The following is a 13793-nucleotide window of genomic DNA, read 5'->3' on the forward strand; positions in this document are numbered from 1 at the left end:
AGGGTTATAAAAAGAGGGAAACCATACAGAACACAGTAATAAAGTTTACAAAACAGAACTCATTTGCTCAAATTGAGTATTCAAATTAAGAATGAAATTTTTAGTAGTCTGAGTTTGGCTTCCATTTATAATAATACATACTGTGCTCCTGGAACCAATCTGACAAACAGAAATTTTAAAAAATTTCACACAGTTATTATCCAGACTGTATTATGTCAGAAGATTTAAGATGTACTCTGTAGCAGGACAAGCTTTCATGTTGGTACAGGAGTTTATTTTAACTGTCCACATTAAAAAAATTACCAACTTTGTTTCAAATAAATAACAGTGTATTTTAGAATTAAACACTGGTGATTCCTTGTGGCCCCTGTTACTTTTAATTTCTTTTACAAGCACTCTTTTACTCAGAGATCATTCTTACTGTAGGAAAGAGTAAAAACATACCCTTCAACAGAAAGTCCAAGCCATTTATCTTCCCAAGGCTATACCTAAACTTAACAAAATCCATTAATTGCTCTATATTCAGCTTAATGAAACCTTCCAAATATTTTCATGAGTCACTGGCTTTCAGATATCATAAATTAACATACATCAAAAAACATTAATAAAGTTTTCACAGCAACAAGAGACTGCTTATAGAATGAGGTAAGATTTGGAGTTTGGATTCAGTCCTTGATTTTTTCACAGCAGCTGGGCAAGTTTCTAAAACTGCCTTTACATGTAAATAAGTGAAGAGTAACTCCAACATTTTGGCCCCAAAAGTTATCATTGATTTCATGATAAATATGCACATATTTCACACTGCATCTTTCATCCCACCTGGTTTATATTTCACACTTAACCTAAGTTTTAGAATTATGTGGTCCTCACAACCAAGACAATCTTTTCTTCTCTGCCATTCTACAGCAGCCAGAGATTAGGAAATAAGCCTTATTTATACTGTACAAACCTTTAGAGTGAATAATAGTAGGAGAGCTTTGGAAAAAATCACCAATTTTCTGTAGGGTCCCATCTTTCTTCCTAGATGACTTTTTATTTAGCGTGGATTCTTGCCTTCTTAAGGAGTATTCTTTTCTAAGAGATTGTGCAGTAGACATCTGTACAGAAAGACAGGATCATTGTTTTAGCTGAAAATTGCCTTAATCCTCAAGCTTCTTTTCATTTTACTTCAATGTCATTTTCAAGCTAACACATTGAGCTTTGCTACTGACACCTTTGTTCAATTTAGTAATGATATCACTACAGCAAGTAATGTAGACAACCTCATTTTACACCCAGAAGAAAGAAAATCACCCAAGTTTCACAGAATACACTTAAGAGCATGAATCATACAGTAAACAGAGGAGTTTTCTTTTTTCAAAGGCAGATTAAAACTTGTATTTTACTTGACAGCTAATTATAATTCTATTGTATTAATTAGAAATAAAAGAATCTGATGGGGCAAATAAAAGTCTCACCTTCTGAACCTGCCCAGATTACTACTAAGGCCTAAAAGAATCTTTTTATAGTTGCCACATATGTGGAAAAACTTTAGTTTTACTTCAAAGGCATTGCCTATAACATCACACTCAAACAAGCTCAAACTAGTCTTTTTAACTATTCAATATACAACATCCTTCCCCTTTGAATCACTGCACACTGCAGCTGGGACACTACACACTCTTGGCAAATACAGACCCTTTAGCTTATAGAGTTTAGCAGAAAGACACCATAAACATTGAAGAATCCTGCTGAAATACATGGATAAGAATAAGATACTTTGGCAAAATATTTGCTCTTCACAAGCCTACCTTTACAAAACAGGCCAAACTGACTTCAAAAATGGAACAAAATCATACCATTTTTTTGTTGCTTGTAGAAGGTGAGTCAGCCATAGCAGGTTTTGCATTTCTCTTGTTCTCACTCTTCACAAAATCCTAAAGAAAATTAGAAGAAATTATAATTGATACCAATGACCACCTAAACCAAACTGATCTGCAATCCCAGAGATCAGAGCTGGAGACAGCAAGAAATGGCACTATCCAGGAGAGAGAAATGCAAAAAGGTAAAGAGAAAGTGCAAATCAGGCACAAGGAGACAGAGTCTGGATCAGCTGAAGTCTGTGACCTTATTCAATGCAGGCCAGAGATCCAGCACTTGGGAGACATGGGGTTTAAATAAAACCCTATGTATATCCCTGGGATCTCAGCAGAAAATGAGAAGTTAGAGTTTTAATAAATGATCACAGTAAGCTGCACAACAGATTTTGTCAGTTGGTTGAGTTCACACCTCATTCATCTCTACACTCTTCCTTTTCCTTCTTGGCTTGAGCATTTTCACTGTAACTGGTGAGGGGCTGCCCTGGTGCTTCACCTCCATCTTATGGGGTTGCAGAGGTGTGAACTGGATTTCCATCTCTGGTTCTGGGAACCGACTTGATTTTCCATCCTCTGTGGACACTTCAGTAGAATCAAGGACAATTTCAGAATGGTCCTGCAGGTATGTGGAAAACGGATGAAAACAAGATTTTAACTAATTATGAGTTAAATACTATATAATACATATCACCCCCCCCACCTCCCAGTGGATTGCAAAGTAGGTGTTCTATTTTCCAGTTGTTAGCTTTCGGAACAATTACAACAGAAGTGAAGAAACCAACTACAGCAGAGTTGAAGCCTTATTATCTAAAACCTTTTTTATTAAATTTTAACTTTTTTCTATCTATGATCACAGAATTTTCCTTAGCCTGATACTTTGTTTCAAAGTATTTTTTCCTCAAGGACAGAAGCCCTTTGTGATTGTCTCCATCTCAATTCTGCTGCTCCTTAGGAACTAGGCAGTAATAAAACAGCAGCTTTTGTGAGAATAGGATAATATTTCTGTAGCTGATCTTTAAGGAGCTTTCTTTCCCTTCTGGAGAATTCCAGCTGTTCCTTCTTACGTTGGTTCACCCTGAAGGTGAAACCTTCTCCTTAAAGAAAATGATCAAAGCTCATGGAAAGCCAGAAGGTAGTTCTCCAACAGGCTCTGCTGGGATTCTGAGAGGGAATCCCACCCAGAATCCCAGCAGCACTGCATTCCCAGGAATTTTCAGAACTATATACAGAAATATATACTGAAAAAAACAACAGAATTATTAACATATCATTAATACATAAACAAACAGACCTCTTTGTTTACAGACTGATCAATTTTATCTTGTCCTTCTTCAAGTAAAGGTATTTCTGCCAAAGACTGAGGATTTTCATGGTTAATCTGCTGTTTCATTTCCTTTATAAAGTCATCTTTCTCTGCCAGCTGTTTTTTTAGATCTTCTATGTCAGTTTCCTTATCCTAATAAACATAGCAAAAATTGCCACAAATTTCAGGACTGTCAAGAGAAAGTAATATCACGAGCATCTAATGATTATTTGGTCATGACAGTTTTATAACTGCAGGCTAAACCAGTCAGGTATCCAACACACAGCCAATAATTTAATGCCTTTATGTAAAGTGAAGAAAAGCCTTGTAAGAGTCTAAGGAAACATAACAAAACTTGCAATTTTACTATGCTTTTTTAGAATTCTAAGTTTACCACCCATTTGCTCATGAAGCTCTTGGTGCTGTGAAAAAGATAACAAATGGGAGAATTACAGATATCCAGTCCAAATTCACAAGAGTGTTTACTTGAACTACTAAATACTTTCAAACTCCAATTACCATTACAAATTCAGTTGCAAACAAACGTAAAGCTTTTCTTTTTAAATTAGCTGCAAATGGTTTCAATATGACAGTGTTTAAGAACAAAAAATAGAGCCAAAATGCAAAGAGCAACTATAATATTTTGCAGAATCAATGGGTAACAAAAAACTCTCAAAAATTCACGCAGCAAAAAGAGAAAACTGACCTTTTCTGAAGGCATTAGTGCAGCCTGTTTCAGCCTTTCTATTTCTTTATCTTTTTCTATGGTGCTAGAAGCCAAAGTCTTGAGCTGTACTTCCAAAGCTTCTACTAGCTCATCTCTTTCCTCACGCCACTTTTGAAGATTGCTGTCCTTCTCTACAAGCTGTGCAGCAAGTCTTTCCTAAACATTAAAAAAGGTAGCTTAGAATAGAACACCACTTCTACACAGTATCTGAACTCTTCTGCTGGTTTTGTTTTGCACAGTTACTACTATTTGATGGCTTTAGTAAATTTAAGAGACTATGCAGATCTTCTAAAGCTCACACAGAAGTAGTTTCAGTACAAATATGGAAAAGTAAGCCATGTTTTAACTAGAAAATCTGTATTTATACTCCTTGTGAGAGGATTTTCTTTTTGAAAACCACAGCTCCTGTTTGCTCACTTGAAGATTTTATAAATTACAATTATCAGACAAGAAAAGTGACAAATAAAGTAAAATTACTTGTAAACTCCTAACATCCTCCTGTACTGATTGCAGGTTCACAAAGGCATTGCTAACTACTTCTAGATGCAAATGTAATTTTAGATTGCAGAAGTTCATATAATAATTTCAACTGATTAAAAATTTGCAACCTTGCTGCAGTCCAGTGAACAAGGTGCCTTAGTCTGTAACTATCGGTCTCACCAGTGCTAGCACATACTACCACAGCATACTGACTAAGTGTTTTCCAAAGTAAGCTTTCTAAGCTTTTAAGGAGCCAGTCATTTAAGTGTGGGTTATTTATTGGTGTTTTACACATAGAATGAACTTTGAAGACTTCATAACGTGATGGAATGGGAAGGAACAGGCATGTTAATTTCCATTATGTGTTAAGATTTTTCATTTTATGCGCCTCCTAGTCTTCCTTTTTCATATTTAGAACACCTCATCCAGGTTTTGTCATGTGAGAAAGTAAGGGAACAGACAAAGGCCAGCTACTCTCAAGTGCCCCCACTGTTCAACACTTGCCAAGTCATTTACTCTGCACAAAAGACACTACAGGACACTGCTGAGACAAAGTCACTTACAATTTCTGCTTGTTGCTTCACATGATGCTCTCTATCCTCCACAAACTTTCTCATTTCCCTATTGCGATGGTTCTCAGCTTCTTTTACTTGATTTATGAGTCCCATTTTTTCCTCAAGCCACTTCTTCCGATCAATTTGATACTTTGCCTCATTTTCCTAATTTGATGAAACCAGAAATAAAACCATAAGTAGACAGAAAAAAAAAAAGACTTAAAATTCAGAATTCCATTGAATGGATTAATTTCAAAAACATAACAGATACAGCAGCACAGATTTACTCTAGCATACTCCCAGGTACACGTAGTATACTCAGTGTATAATACTTGCTCTTCTGTATTGCAAAAGATTATCAATTTTCAGCATTTCTTATTCAGACTGACACACCTTCATGGAATAGAATGTTTTTCCTCAAAGCATTTTGGGTCAATCACAGACACATATGTCAAAAGTAATGGTAAACAGACACTTCTACCTTACAAATCCCCAAGCTTTTATGCTGCCTGAAAGGACATGCTAGAAAACTAATCTCTGCTTCAAGACTGAAAGGGAAACAATGCAGGACAGTTTGAATGGTAGGCAGAGACAGCATCTACCTACGAATGTCACCTCAATCCACAGCAACTTAGTCTCCTTTTCTAACACAATCAAACCTCTTGTCAGACATTTTACCACATAAGACAGGAAGCACCTGAAAAGTTGCTTAGAAAATAAGTCTCCTTTCTAATCCAAGGAGAGTTAGAGGAAAGGCCTCAGCCTTACAGGAAGGGCTTACAAGCCATGCAGCCAGCACAAAATCTTGGGAGAGTTTGATTTAGCAACTGACAGGAGAGATCCCTGGAACTGATATCAGGAGTTGGATTAAGACAGCTGTAAGGAGAAAGCAGCTACAGAAGCCCTGTGCACAGCAGCAGCATAACACAGGGCAGGGTGCACTCCGTGGGGCATCAGTGATGCTGTATGGAAAAGATGCTTGCAAGGAGGTTTCATTTACCAGTGTAATCACTTGCCATATCATGCCCTGGCCTCTTGAAGACAGTGACACCAAAGAAACTTAGACTCCTTAAATGGGTGTTATGGCCTTAGATTTAAGTATGAATTATATCATTATGTTTTACCTCCAGTTCTTTTTGGAGCTTTGTGAATTCCTCATCTTCATTTATGGTTTTCTCCTCATTTTTGCTCATCTTTTGCTGCCAGTCACTGTTGCACTGGTTATTCAGCTCTCTATATTTCTGCTTCCAGGCTTCCAGTTCTAGGAAGAACACAAAATGAGTTTATATAATGTATTATTTTAAACATGTACTTGAACACATTTCCATCCTTTTACTAAAGTTGCTTGGATTTATCAGCTATGATTACAGACAACAGAAGCCTTTTAGGAAATTACTGTTTGTTTTGGAAAAAGTAACACCTAAATAGCAATTGCTAAGTAAAACCAGAAATGTAAAGCAGCTATCACAGTACACATTCAAAGCCATTTTCCTTCCCTGTTCCCTTCCATGGAGAGATTACCCAAAACCAATCTGTTGGTCTCTTCTAATTTGGCTTCAAGCACTTTATCTTGTTCAGTCTGAGTCTGTTCTTGTTCTTCTAATGTCATCCGCATATCTTCAATTATTTTTTCCTTTGCACACAGATCTGAAAATATGAAAATTAATTTACAGATGAGCCTCCTCCTAGTTCCCACCATTCTCCCAAACTGGCTCAGTTACAAGTCATTTCTCCACTCCCTGAGATCAAAAGCTCTATTACCAGGAAATAGAACATCTATACAGAAATTTCCAGATCCCAAATTCTTAAGTGATTCTATTCTCACCAGTTTAACTTAGGTGTGTGTTTTGGTGTTAAAACACCAAAACATGGCTTGTATGGCGATGAGAAACTAACTACTGTTCAACCCCTAAATATTTATCAAATCTGCAGAAACTTTGTGCTACCATACACATTAGTGTGCCAGTTCATGCTTTTGCTAAAATGGACAACTAGAATAAAACCAAATAAATCCCAGCATTGACTAAATGAACACTAAGATTTTCTCTGCTTACGTTTCTTAATCTGAGACTGTTTATTTCCTTACAAATATTATCTAGTAACAATTCAAAGAAAATTATTTTCTGACTCTGAGATTTTAACATCCAAGTTGGAGTGCCTCTGCTCTAAAATACAAATACATAACACTTTTCAAATTTGTTATTGACATGATCACTCATTATGTTGTCATTGCACATAGAACTAAAATTGTTCCAATTTTTTGTGTGTTTCTGACCTTTATGTGTTTTCTCATACTGTCTGGAGATTTCTTCCAGCTTTTCTTTGTTGAACTGCTCCTGAATATCACATTGAAAGCAAATTATAGAAATTAGAACATGCTGAAAGAAACACATACATATGCTAGAAATTAATAGCTTTTCATTTTGAAATTAATAAATAATAAATAAGGCATTTAAGACAAATAGTGGCAATGAATAAGTTCTTCATATAAAGTAGGACTCCAGCTGTTTAAAAATAGAGACATTAGTACTAACATATCTAAGTGTCACTAATCAGACACTCTGCAGGTATTAACTATTTATTTACTAGACCAATTGTCAAATTGTTTTAAATAAGTCCTGCGTAAGAATTTCTTTAAACATTTTTCATTCACCTGTTAGAACTTATTTCAGCTGGCTACTCCTATTTTTACCCCACCTTTTGCAAGCTTTCTCCAGCTGCTTTGAAAACTTGTCTCATTAGTAGATGAGTTAAAAAAAGATTAAGAGCAAGTAAAATTTTATTCTAAAAATACCTTTTTAAGTTGCAAGATTGTGCGCTGTTTGAACTCTAATTCGTCACTAAACTGCTTTTTAATTTTCTCAAGTTCATCAACTTGTTTCCTCAAGGATTTCTCCTGAGTTTGCATTGCACACACCTGCAACAAGAGAGAAAGCAAAAATTACATTTCTTTATAAGCCCTTTACAAACTCTGTAAGTTATCTAGATAATTAACTACTTAAATTGAATTTTTGCAAGCATCTTCATTAAATTTCAGGGGCTGGTAGTGGCACAAGGGAAGATAATTGAAATGTATCACTCAAAAATAGCCTTTTTATGAATCGCTTTTAACATCCATAGATTGAGGTTTGTGAAAACAGGTTTTAATAACACAGGCCCAAACTTGCAGAAGAAACATTTTGCCTATGGTTACTAACCTCTTTTTGTACTTGCTGAATTTGTTTCTTGGCATCAGAAAACTTCTCTTTCAAATCTGTGTATTCTTCCTCTTTCCTCTGCAAATCTTTTTTCAAACTTTGTACAAGGGCAGAGCTTTCAGAAAGATCTTTACGCAGCCTTGGGTTAGAAATTAAGAGACATAAATAACATTAGTCTTACATGTTAGCTCAGGCTCTTTGCTGGTTTTATTAGCAAATAGAATCTCAGCTCTATCAGATCAATAACAAGCTTTAGAATTTTACATTTGCATTTCAATGTCTTACTGTATGAGCCTGAAGTAACAAACTGCTCAGATTCACTTCTGAACACTCAATTTTTAAAAATATTATCTTTTTAAGCACAGTAGAGGCATCACTTTTATCATTAGGTGACCTTATAAATTAGAAAAGTCCCAGGTTAAAAGCAAGTAAGTTTAAAGTTGATAATTACATTTCAGCGCTTGTAAGTATAAAGATGAATAAAAAGTGGAAAGAAACCCAATAACACTGCCATAAATCCTGCCATCACAAGTTCTGCAAAGTAAATAAGTTTAATGGGTTAATTTAAAGTGATCACATTTTTTCAAGGAGTTTCCAGTAGCACATTTCAGACTTTTAAACTAACTAAAGGAAGGTTTTTATACAATTACAGGATAATATTGCACTGTGTAATTTCTTTCAGAAAGTGTCTGCAACAAATTTATTCCAAATCCCCAAATAATTAATTTTATTGTATGCTCCTATTTTCCTGCGCAATAGTTCCACATAATTTAGATATATATTTTTGAAAGAATATACAAACAGGTGAGGAAAACTTAGACTGCAGACTATGCAAATGCAAAATTCAAGCAGTGTATAGAAATTTCATAAAGAAGCAGTTTGGTTAACAAGTTCATAAACATGCAAATGTGGTATGTCAAAGTAATGTTCATATAAGGCAGTTTTAACTTAATTTTATTCTTACAGTGTTAGGAATAATCTCATTATTTACTTACAGTTCTATAGACTGCATTTGCTCACACTCATTTTTCTCCTTTTCCTGAAGAACATGTTTCATGGTCTCCAGACTGCTCTTCAACTGCACAACTTCATCCTTCAAATCTGCTTCTCGATCACCGAGTTCTTTCAGTTTTTTGTCTACACTGGCACATTTTTCTTGCAGAGCTACTGTATTACTTTCTAGATTTAAAATAGTAGATTCTTTTTCTTTCAGTTCTTCTTCTAACTCTTTCATCCTGTCATCTTTAGTCCTAGAAGCCTCCAATAGGGATGTAAGATCTCTTATTTCTCCCTCATAGCTGGCAACTTTCTCCTGAAACTGTGAAATTACTCTCTGATTTTCTGCAGCCTGTTTTTCAAAATCCTGGGTTTTCTTCTGGATTTGCTCTTGTAATTGATTCAGAAGATCTTTTTCCTTTACAGATTGATGCTCTTGATTTGTAATTTCATTTAATTTTATTTTTAGTTGATTATTGTAATTGTCACTATCATGAAGTCTCTTCTCTAAGTCTGCAACTTGCTGACGTAGTTGTTGGATCTGATGACTTTTTTGTGAGGAAGCCTTAATCATAATTTTGCATTGCTCCCAAATGCTTTCAATGCTGCAGTGAAAGGAGCTCTCCTGTCTCAGATCTGCTGTAGAAGCAGTTTGGAACTGCATGGATGGAGGACTCATTTGAACTGTCTCTGGTTCATCTTTTTTTGGGTCTAAGGAATCCTTCACATCAACTAAATCAATATCCACAGCATAAGATTCTGAGTGACATTTATACAATTCATCCACCTGGGACTGCATTGTTTTAATTTGTGACACTTTGTCAATTATATTTTGTTTAGCATCTGCTACTTCATTATTTAGCTGAATAATCTTTTCTTCTTGTTCCTTATTTATAATTTTCTGTTTGTCCAATTCAGAAACAGTCTCCTGATATTCAGCTTGACATTGTTGAAGTTCTCCACTTAAGCCAGAAGCCTTTTCTTTGGAAGCAGAGAGTTTCAGGTGCAAGTTTGCTATCTGCTGATTTAACTCTTCTTTTTCAGTTTTTTCTCTTTGGCACTGTTCTTCAAGCACAGCTATCTGACCTTCCAAGGTTTCAATTCTTTGCTTTAGTGCTAGCATCTCCACGTAGGTCTCAGAACTATCAGTTCTCTTTTGATCAAGACAGTAGTTTTCCCAATTCTCTTTCTTATCTCCTAAAAACAAAACCAAAACAACATTAAGAACAAATAAATCCCTGTACAGCTCAGGTAATTAAAATACACAAGTCACTAGCAACACCAAACTGTAATTGCTGTGTGGAAAATTAGCACCACCCGAAAGCCTCACTTTCATAGCATTTTAGAGGCTTCAAGTTGTTAGAACTTTCTGAGACATTTTATATGCACTAAATGCCTCTTGGCCTTCTAGGCATAATTTGCAGAAAGAGGTGTTCAGAAGACTTAAAAAAAAGTTTGCTACAATTCTATTCCAGCCTGCTATTCTGCTCCACTAGCAGAAAAATCTAGCTAATTTCACTAGTATTTGCAACACCTATAAGCTAGGTAACATTCACAGAGATAACCAGTTTCTATCTCCACTGATTCAGCAATCCCTTTAAATACAGCCAGCAATTAGCCATCCTCCATTTAGGGGACCTGTCTGAGAAGTTTCATGCATGCTCTGCTAAAAGACCAGCACAAGTTTTTGGCTTGTTGTTTTTTGTTTTGTTTTTGGTTTTTTTTGTTTGTTGTTTTTTCTTTTTTGCTTTGTGTCTGGAACCTTCCTCTCTTCTGTATTCAACACATTTCTAAACTAGATAAAAGGATATATTAATGCCCACACCTAATATGTTACATGTAAAGTTCTCCAAGAAAGATTTACAACATGTCATTCCAACTCAAAATTTCCATGTTTTATTAATTTAAGACTCTTTCCCTGAATTAATGAGCCATTTTAACTAAAATAACACATATTTCATCACCTTCAAAACCAACTCCAGCTGTATTTCACACAATTGTTTTACAATCCAATTGTATTTCTGTAGCAAAATGCATGCTATATTTCACTATTAAATTAAGCCTGACTATCTCCAAGGATTAGATTATCTCAACTATGCACTGCAGGGAGATACTATGGATTCTAATGAGTACTGTAACTACAGTAAGGTAGAGTTAGGCAGTCTCACACTGGACCACTAAGCACAGGGGTACTGCATGGGAACATCCTCTGAACACAGCCAACAAGCTGTACAGTCAATTTGAGTCACTAACAAATGGCCATTCTGAAGCATTGGCAACAGTGTTGTGGTTTTTGAAAGTCAACAGGATGCTTTTCTCCTGCTTGTCCATAGTTTTTCTATTATAAGATACATCAAGTGCTTCTGCTAGCTCAACCACAACAGCAGCCTTACTGTAGCATATAAGGTCATACCTTTAAATCCTACAAGATTAAAAATTTTGTATTTGGAAATGGTTTTTGCTGAAAGCCCAGTTGTGTAGTCCTAAGAAAAATACAACACATTCCTCTCCCTGGACAGTTTTGCAAGCTCACTAAAAGCAAGAGGTACTGAGGTACCTTAACACAGGGTTTGTTAAAGTTCCTGGTCTTGGTTTCAATTGACACTTGAAGTTTTACAAAACCAGAAATGCCCTACTGGATGTCACAGCCTCAGCTGACCTAACCTAATAATTTCACCTCCTTTTGCTACTACTGGCAGACCCAGCCACTTTCTACAGGCCTTTCTTGACACTGAAGAATTGAGACAATACAATCCTGCTGAAGTCTTTCAGTATCCATACATGCACCTGTTGGCTGTTAGCTTATCTAGGCCTGCAATCTGAGAATTTGAATACCTATGCCTCTCCCATCTTCTGGGACAGCAAACATCCCAAATTCAATATTCTCTTCATGAAGTGCTTTGTTAATGGAATCATAGTAGATCTTCGTTCAAAGGGACCCTCAAGGATCATCAAGAGCAGGGTTGCTCTCCAGCCTCTTACTCCTTAATCTGTACTTAGAGCCAGGGCTTGCTACCCCGGGTGCAGAGTCAGAAATGTCTTTGTTAACTTCATGGGGTTGGTGATTGCCCAGCTCTGTAATTTGTCTAGATCTCTCTGCAGGGATTCCCACCCTTTGAGGGAGTCAACAGCTATCATTGGCAAACTTAAAAAAGAGTTTTGTGTCCTGCATCAAAGTTATTTATGAAAATGTTGAAGAGAACTGGGCCCATTATGGAGCTCTGGGAAGGCCCACAGCAGGGCCTGAATGCCAGCCTAATGTTACCCCCTTTACAAGAACTCTTTGCACCATAAACTTAAAACTGATCTACCCCAGTGAATGCTGCCTTGTTTTTTAACTGCACAATGTAATGAATGATAGTTTAATATTCAGTTTATTCACTGGATCCTTATTTTTCTGTGATCATGTGAATTTGATAATTCTCCTTTAACAGAAAGGAAAGGCCTCTCACCTTCCTTTTGCATATGCTTTCCATAGTTCTACAAGAAATTAAAGCTAAGCTGGGTCCTGAAGTCAAGTTAGAGGCAGAGAGCTCTTGCAAATACCATTTTGCACAAGTCCCGTATAGCTCAGTCTCACTTATTAATATTTTATTCACCTGATAAGCTCACAGAGAAAGCAAGAACAGCAAAAGGACTGAAAGTACAAGCACGAGAACTGTACAAAATACACCATTTGTGGACTTCAGCTTTCCACTTGAATGGGAGCAAAATTAATTTTTCTCCTTTGCCAGCACCATCACCTTGAGCAGAGCTGGTGTGTTCACAGCACACACACAGAACAAAATGTCAAGGCTCACAGCACATACTGTATGACTGAACAATCAGTAAGTCATTGACACCTTTGATGGTTGCTTAGGAAATTTTCAAACACTTGAGCAGGAGATGTTACTTTCTCAGAAGTCCAGCAACAGAAAATTTAGTACTACAACTGTTAAGCAATTGCCCAAGAACTACAGCTGGGTACAGAGGTACATACACAGATAAGAAAAAGCAACAGAAAGGAAAGTCTAAAAGCTAAAATTTTATTTCAATCATTTAGGAGTAAATGATATAGGGCCAGTCCTCTGCAAAAGGGATTACATTTAGAGAACAGTTACTTCCTTTTACAGCGTAACAGAGCAGATCTCCTCAAAGCATAATGTTTACACTTCCCAGCTTTTTTCTTCTGTTCTGGAATAGTAACCAAGCTTTTTTTGAAGACCCCCTGTTGAGTGATGGAAGAAATTGTACCTTTCTTTGTAGGTGGTTCTTCTTCTGCAGTAGGCTTATTTTCCAAGCAACGTTTTCTTCCCACTTCCAACACAGTTTCCTCACAATCCTTGAAGTGGCTGCTTTCAGTCACTTGGTTAGAGTTCTTTTCTGCTAATTTTCTCTTACTGGTAGTCAAAGTGTTCTCCTGTGTTAAAATATGATCAATTGCTTAAAAGTTGTACAAATTGAACACTTAAAAGGCTTAGTAGCTTTTTCTATACAAATATTTTTACAGAACCTTTATGGGTAAGGTGCATAGGGGTTATCAGAGGAAAAGTCACTGATGGATCAGTTAGTTAGACCAAGAGCTCCTGCAGCTTCAGATACTAAGAAACAATACTTTGCATTGTATAGGAATCAGAGCAAGAGACTAGACAACTACAAAATGCACAACTTTCATTAAAATGACTTAATTTACCATCCAAA

At 36.2% G+C, this 13793-nt stretch overlaps 1 protein-coding gene across 1 annotated transcript in view; it reads right to left on the bottom strand.

Moving 5' to 3' along the window:
- The window catches only part of KIF20B (kinesin family member 20B), a 30717-nt gene that overhangs the window by 2105 nt on the left and 14819 nt on the right, over nt 1–13793 (bottom strand). The window contains exons 19-31 of the mRNA XM_063162847.1: nt 13347–13512; nt 9113–10310; nt 8118–8256; nt 7715–7837; nt 7196–7256; nt 6442–6567; nt 6045–6181; nt 4930–5085; nt 3866–4042; nt 3148–3312; nt 2269–2472; nt 1839–1916; nt 950–1097 (exon numbers count right to left, since the gene is read on the bottom strand). Of these exons, the coding sequence (XP_063018917.1) occupies nt 950–1097; nt 1839–1916; nt 2269–2472; nt 3148–3312; nt 3866–4042; nt 4930–5085; nt 6045–6181; nt 6442–6567; nt 7196–7256; nt 7715–7837; nt 8118–8256; nt 9113–10310; nt 13347–13512 (2878 nt within the window). The remainder of the gene's footprint in view (nt 1–949; nt 1098–1838; nt 1917–2268; nt 2473–3147; nt 3313–3865; nt 4043–4929; nt 5086–6044; nt 6182–6441; nt 6568–7195; nt 7257–7714; nt 7838–8117; nt 8257–9112; nt 10311–13346; nt 13513–13793) is intronic.

Source organism: Melospiza melodia, chromosome 9 (assembly GCF_035770615.1).
Source record: "Melospiza melodia melodia isolate bMelMel2 chromosome 9, bMelMel2.pri, whole genome shotgun sequence".
In the NCBI taxonomy this organism is placed as follows: domain Eukaryota; kingdom Metazoa; phylum Chordata; class Aves; order Passeriformes; family Passerellidae; genus Melospiza; species Melospiza melodia.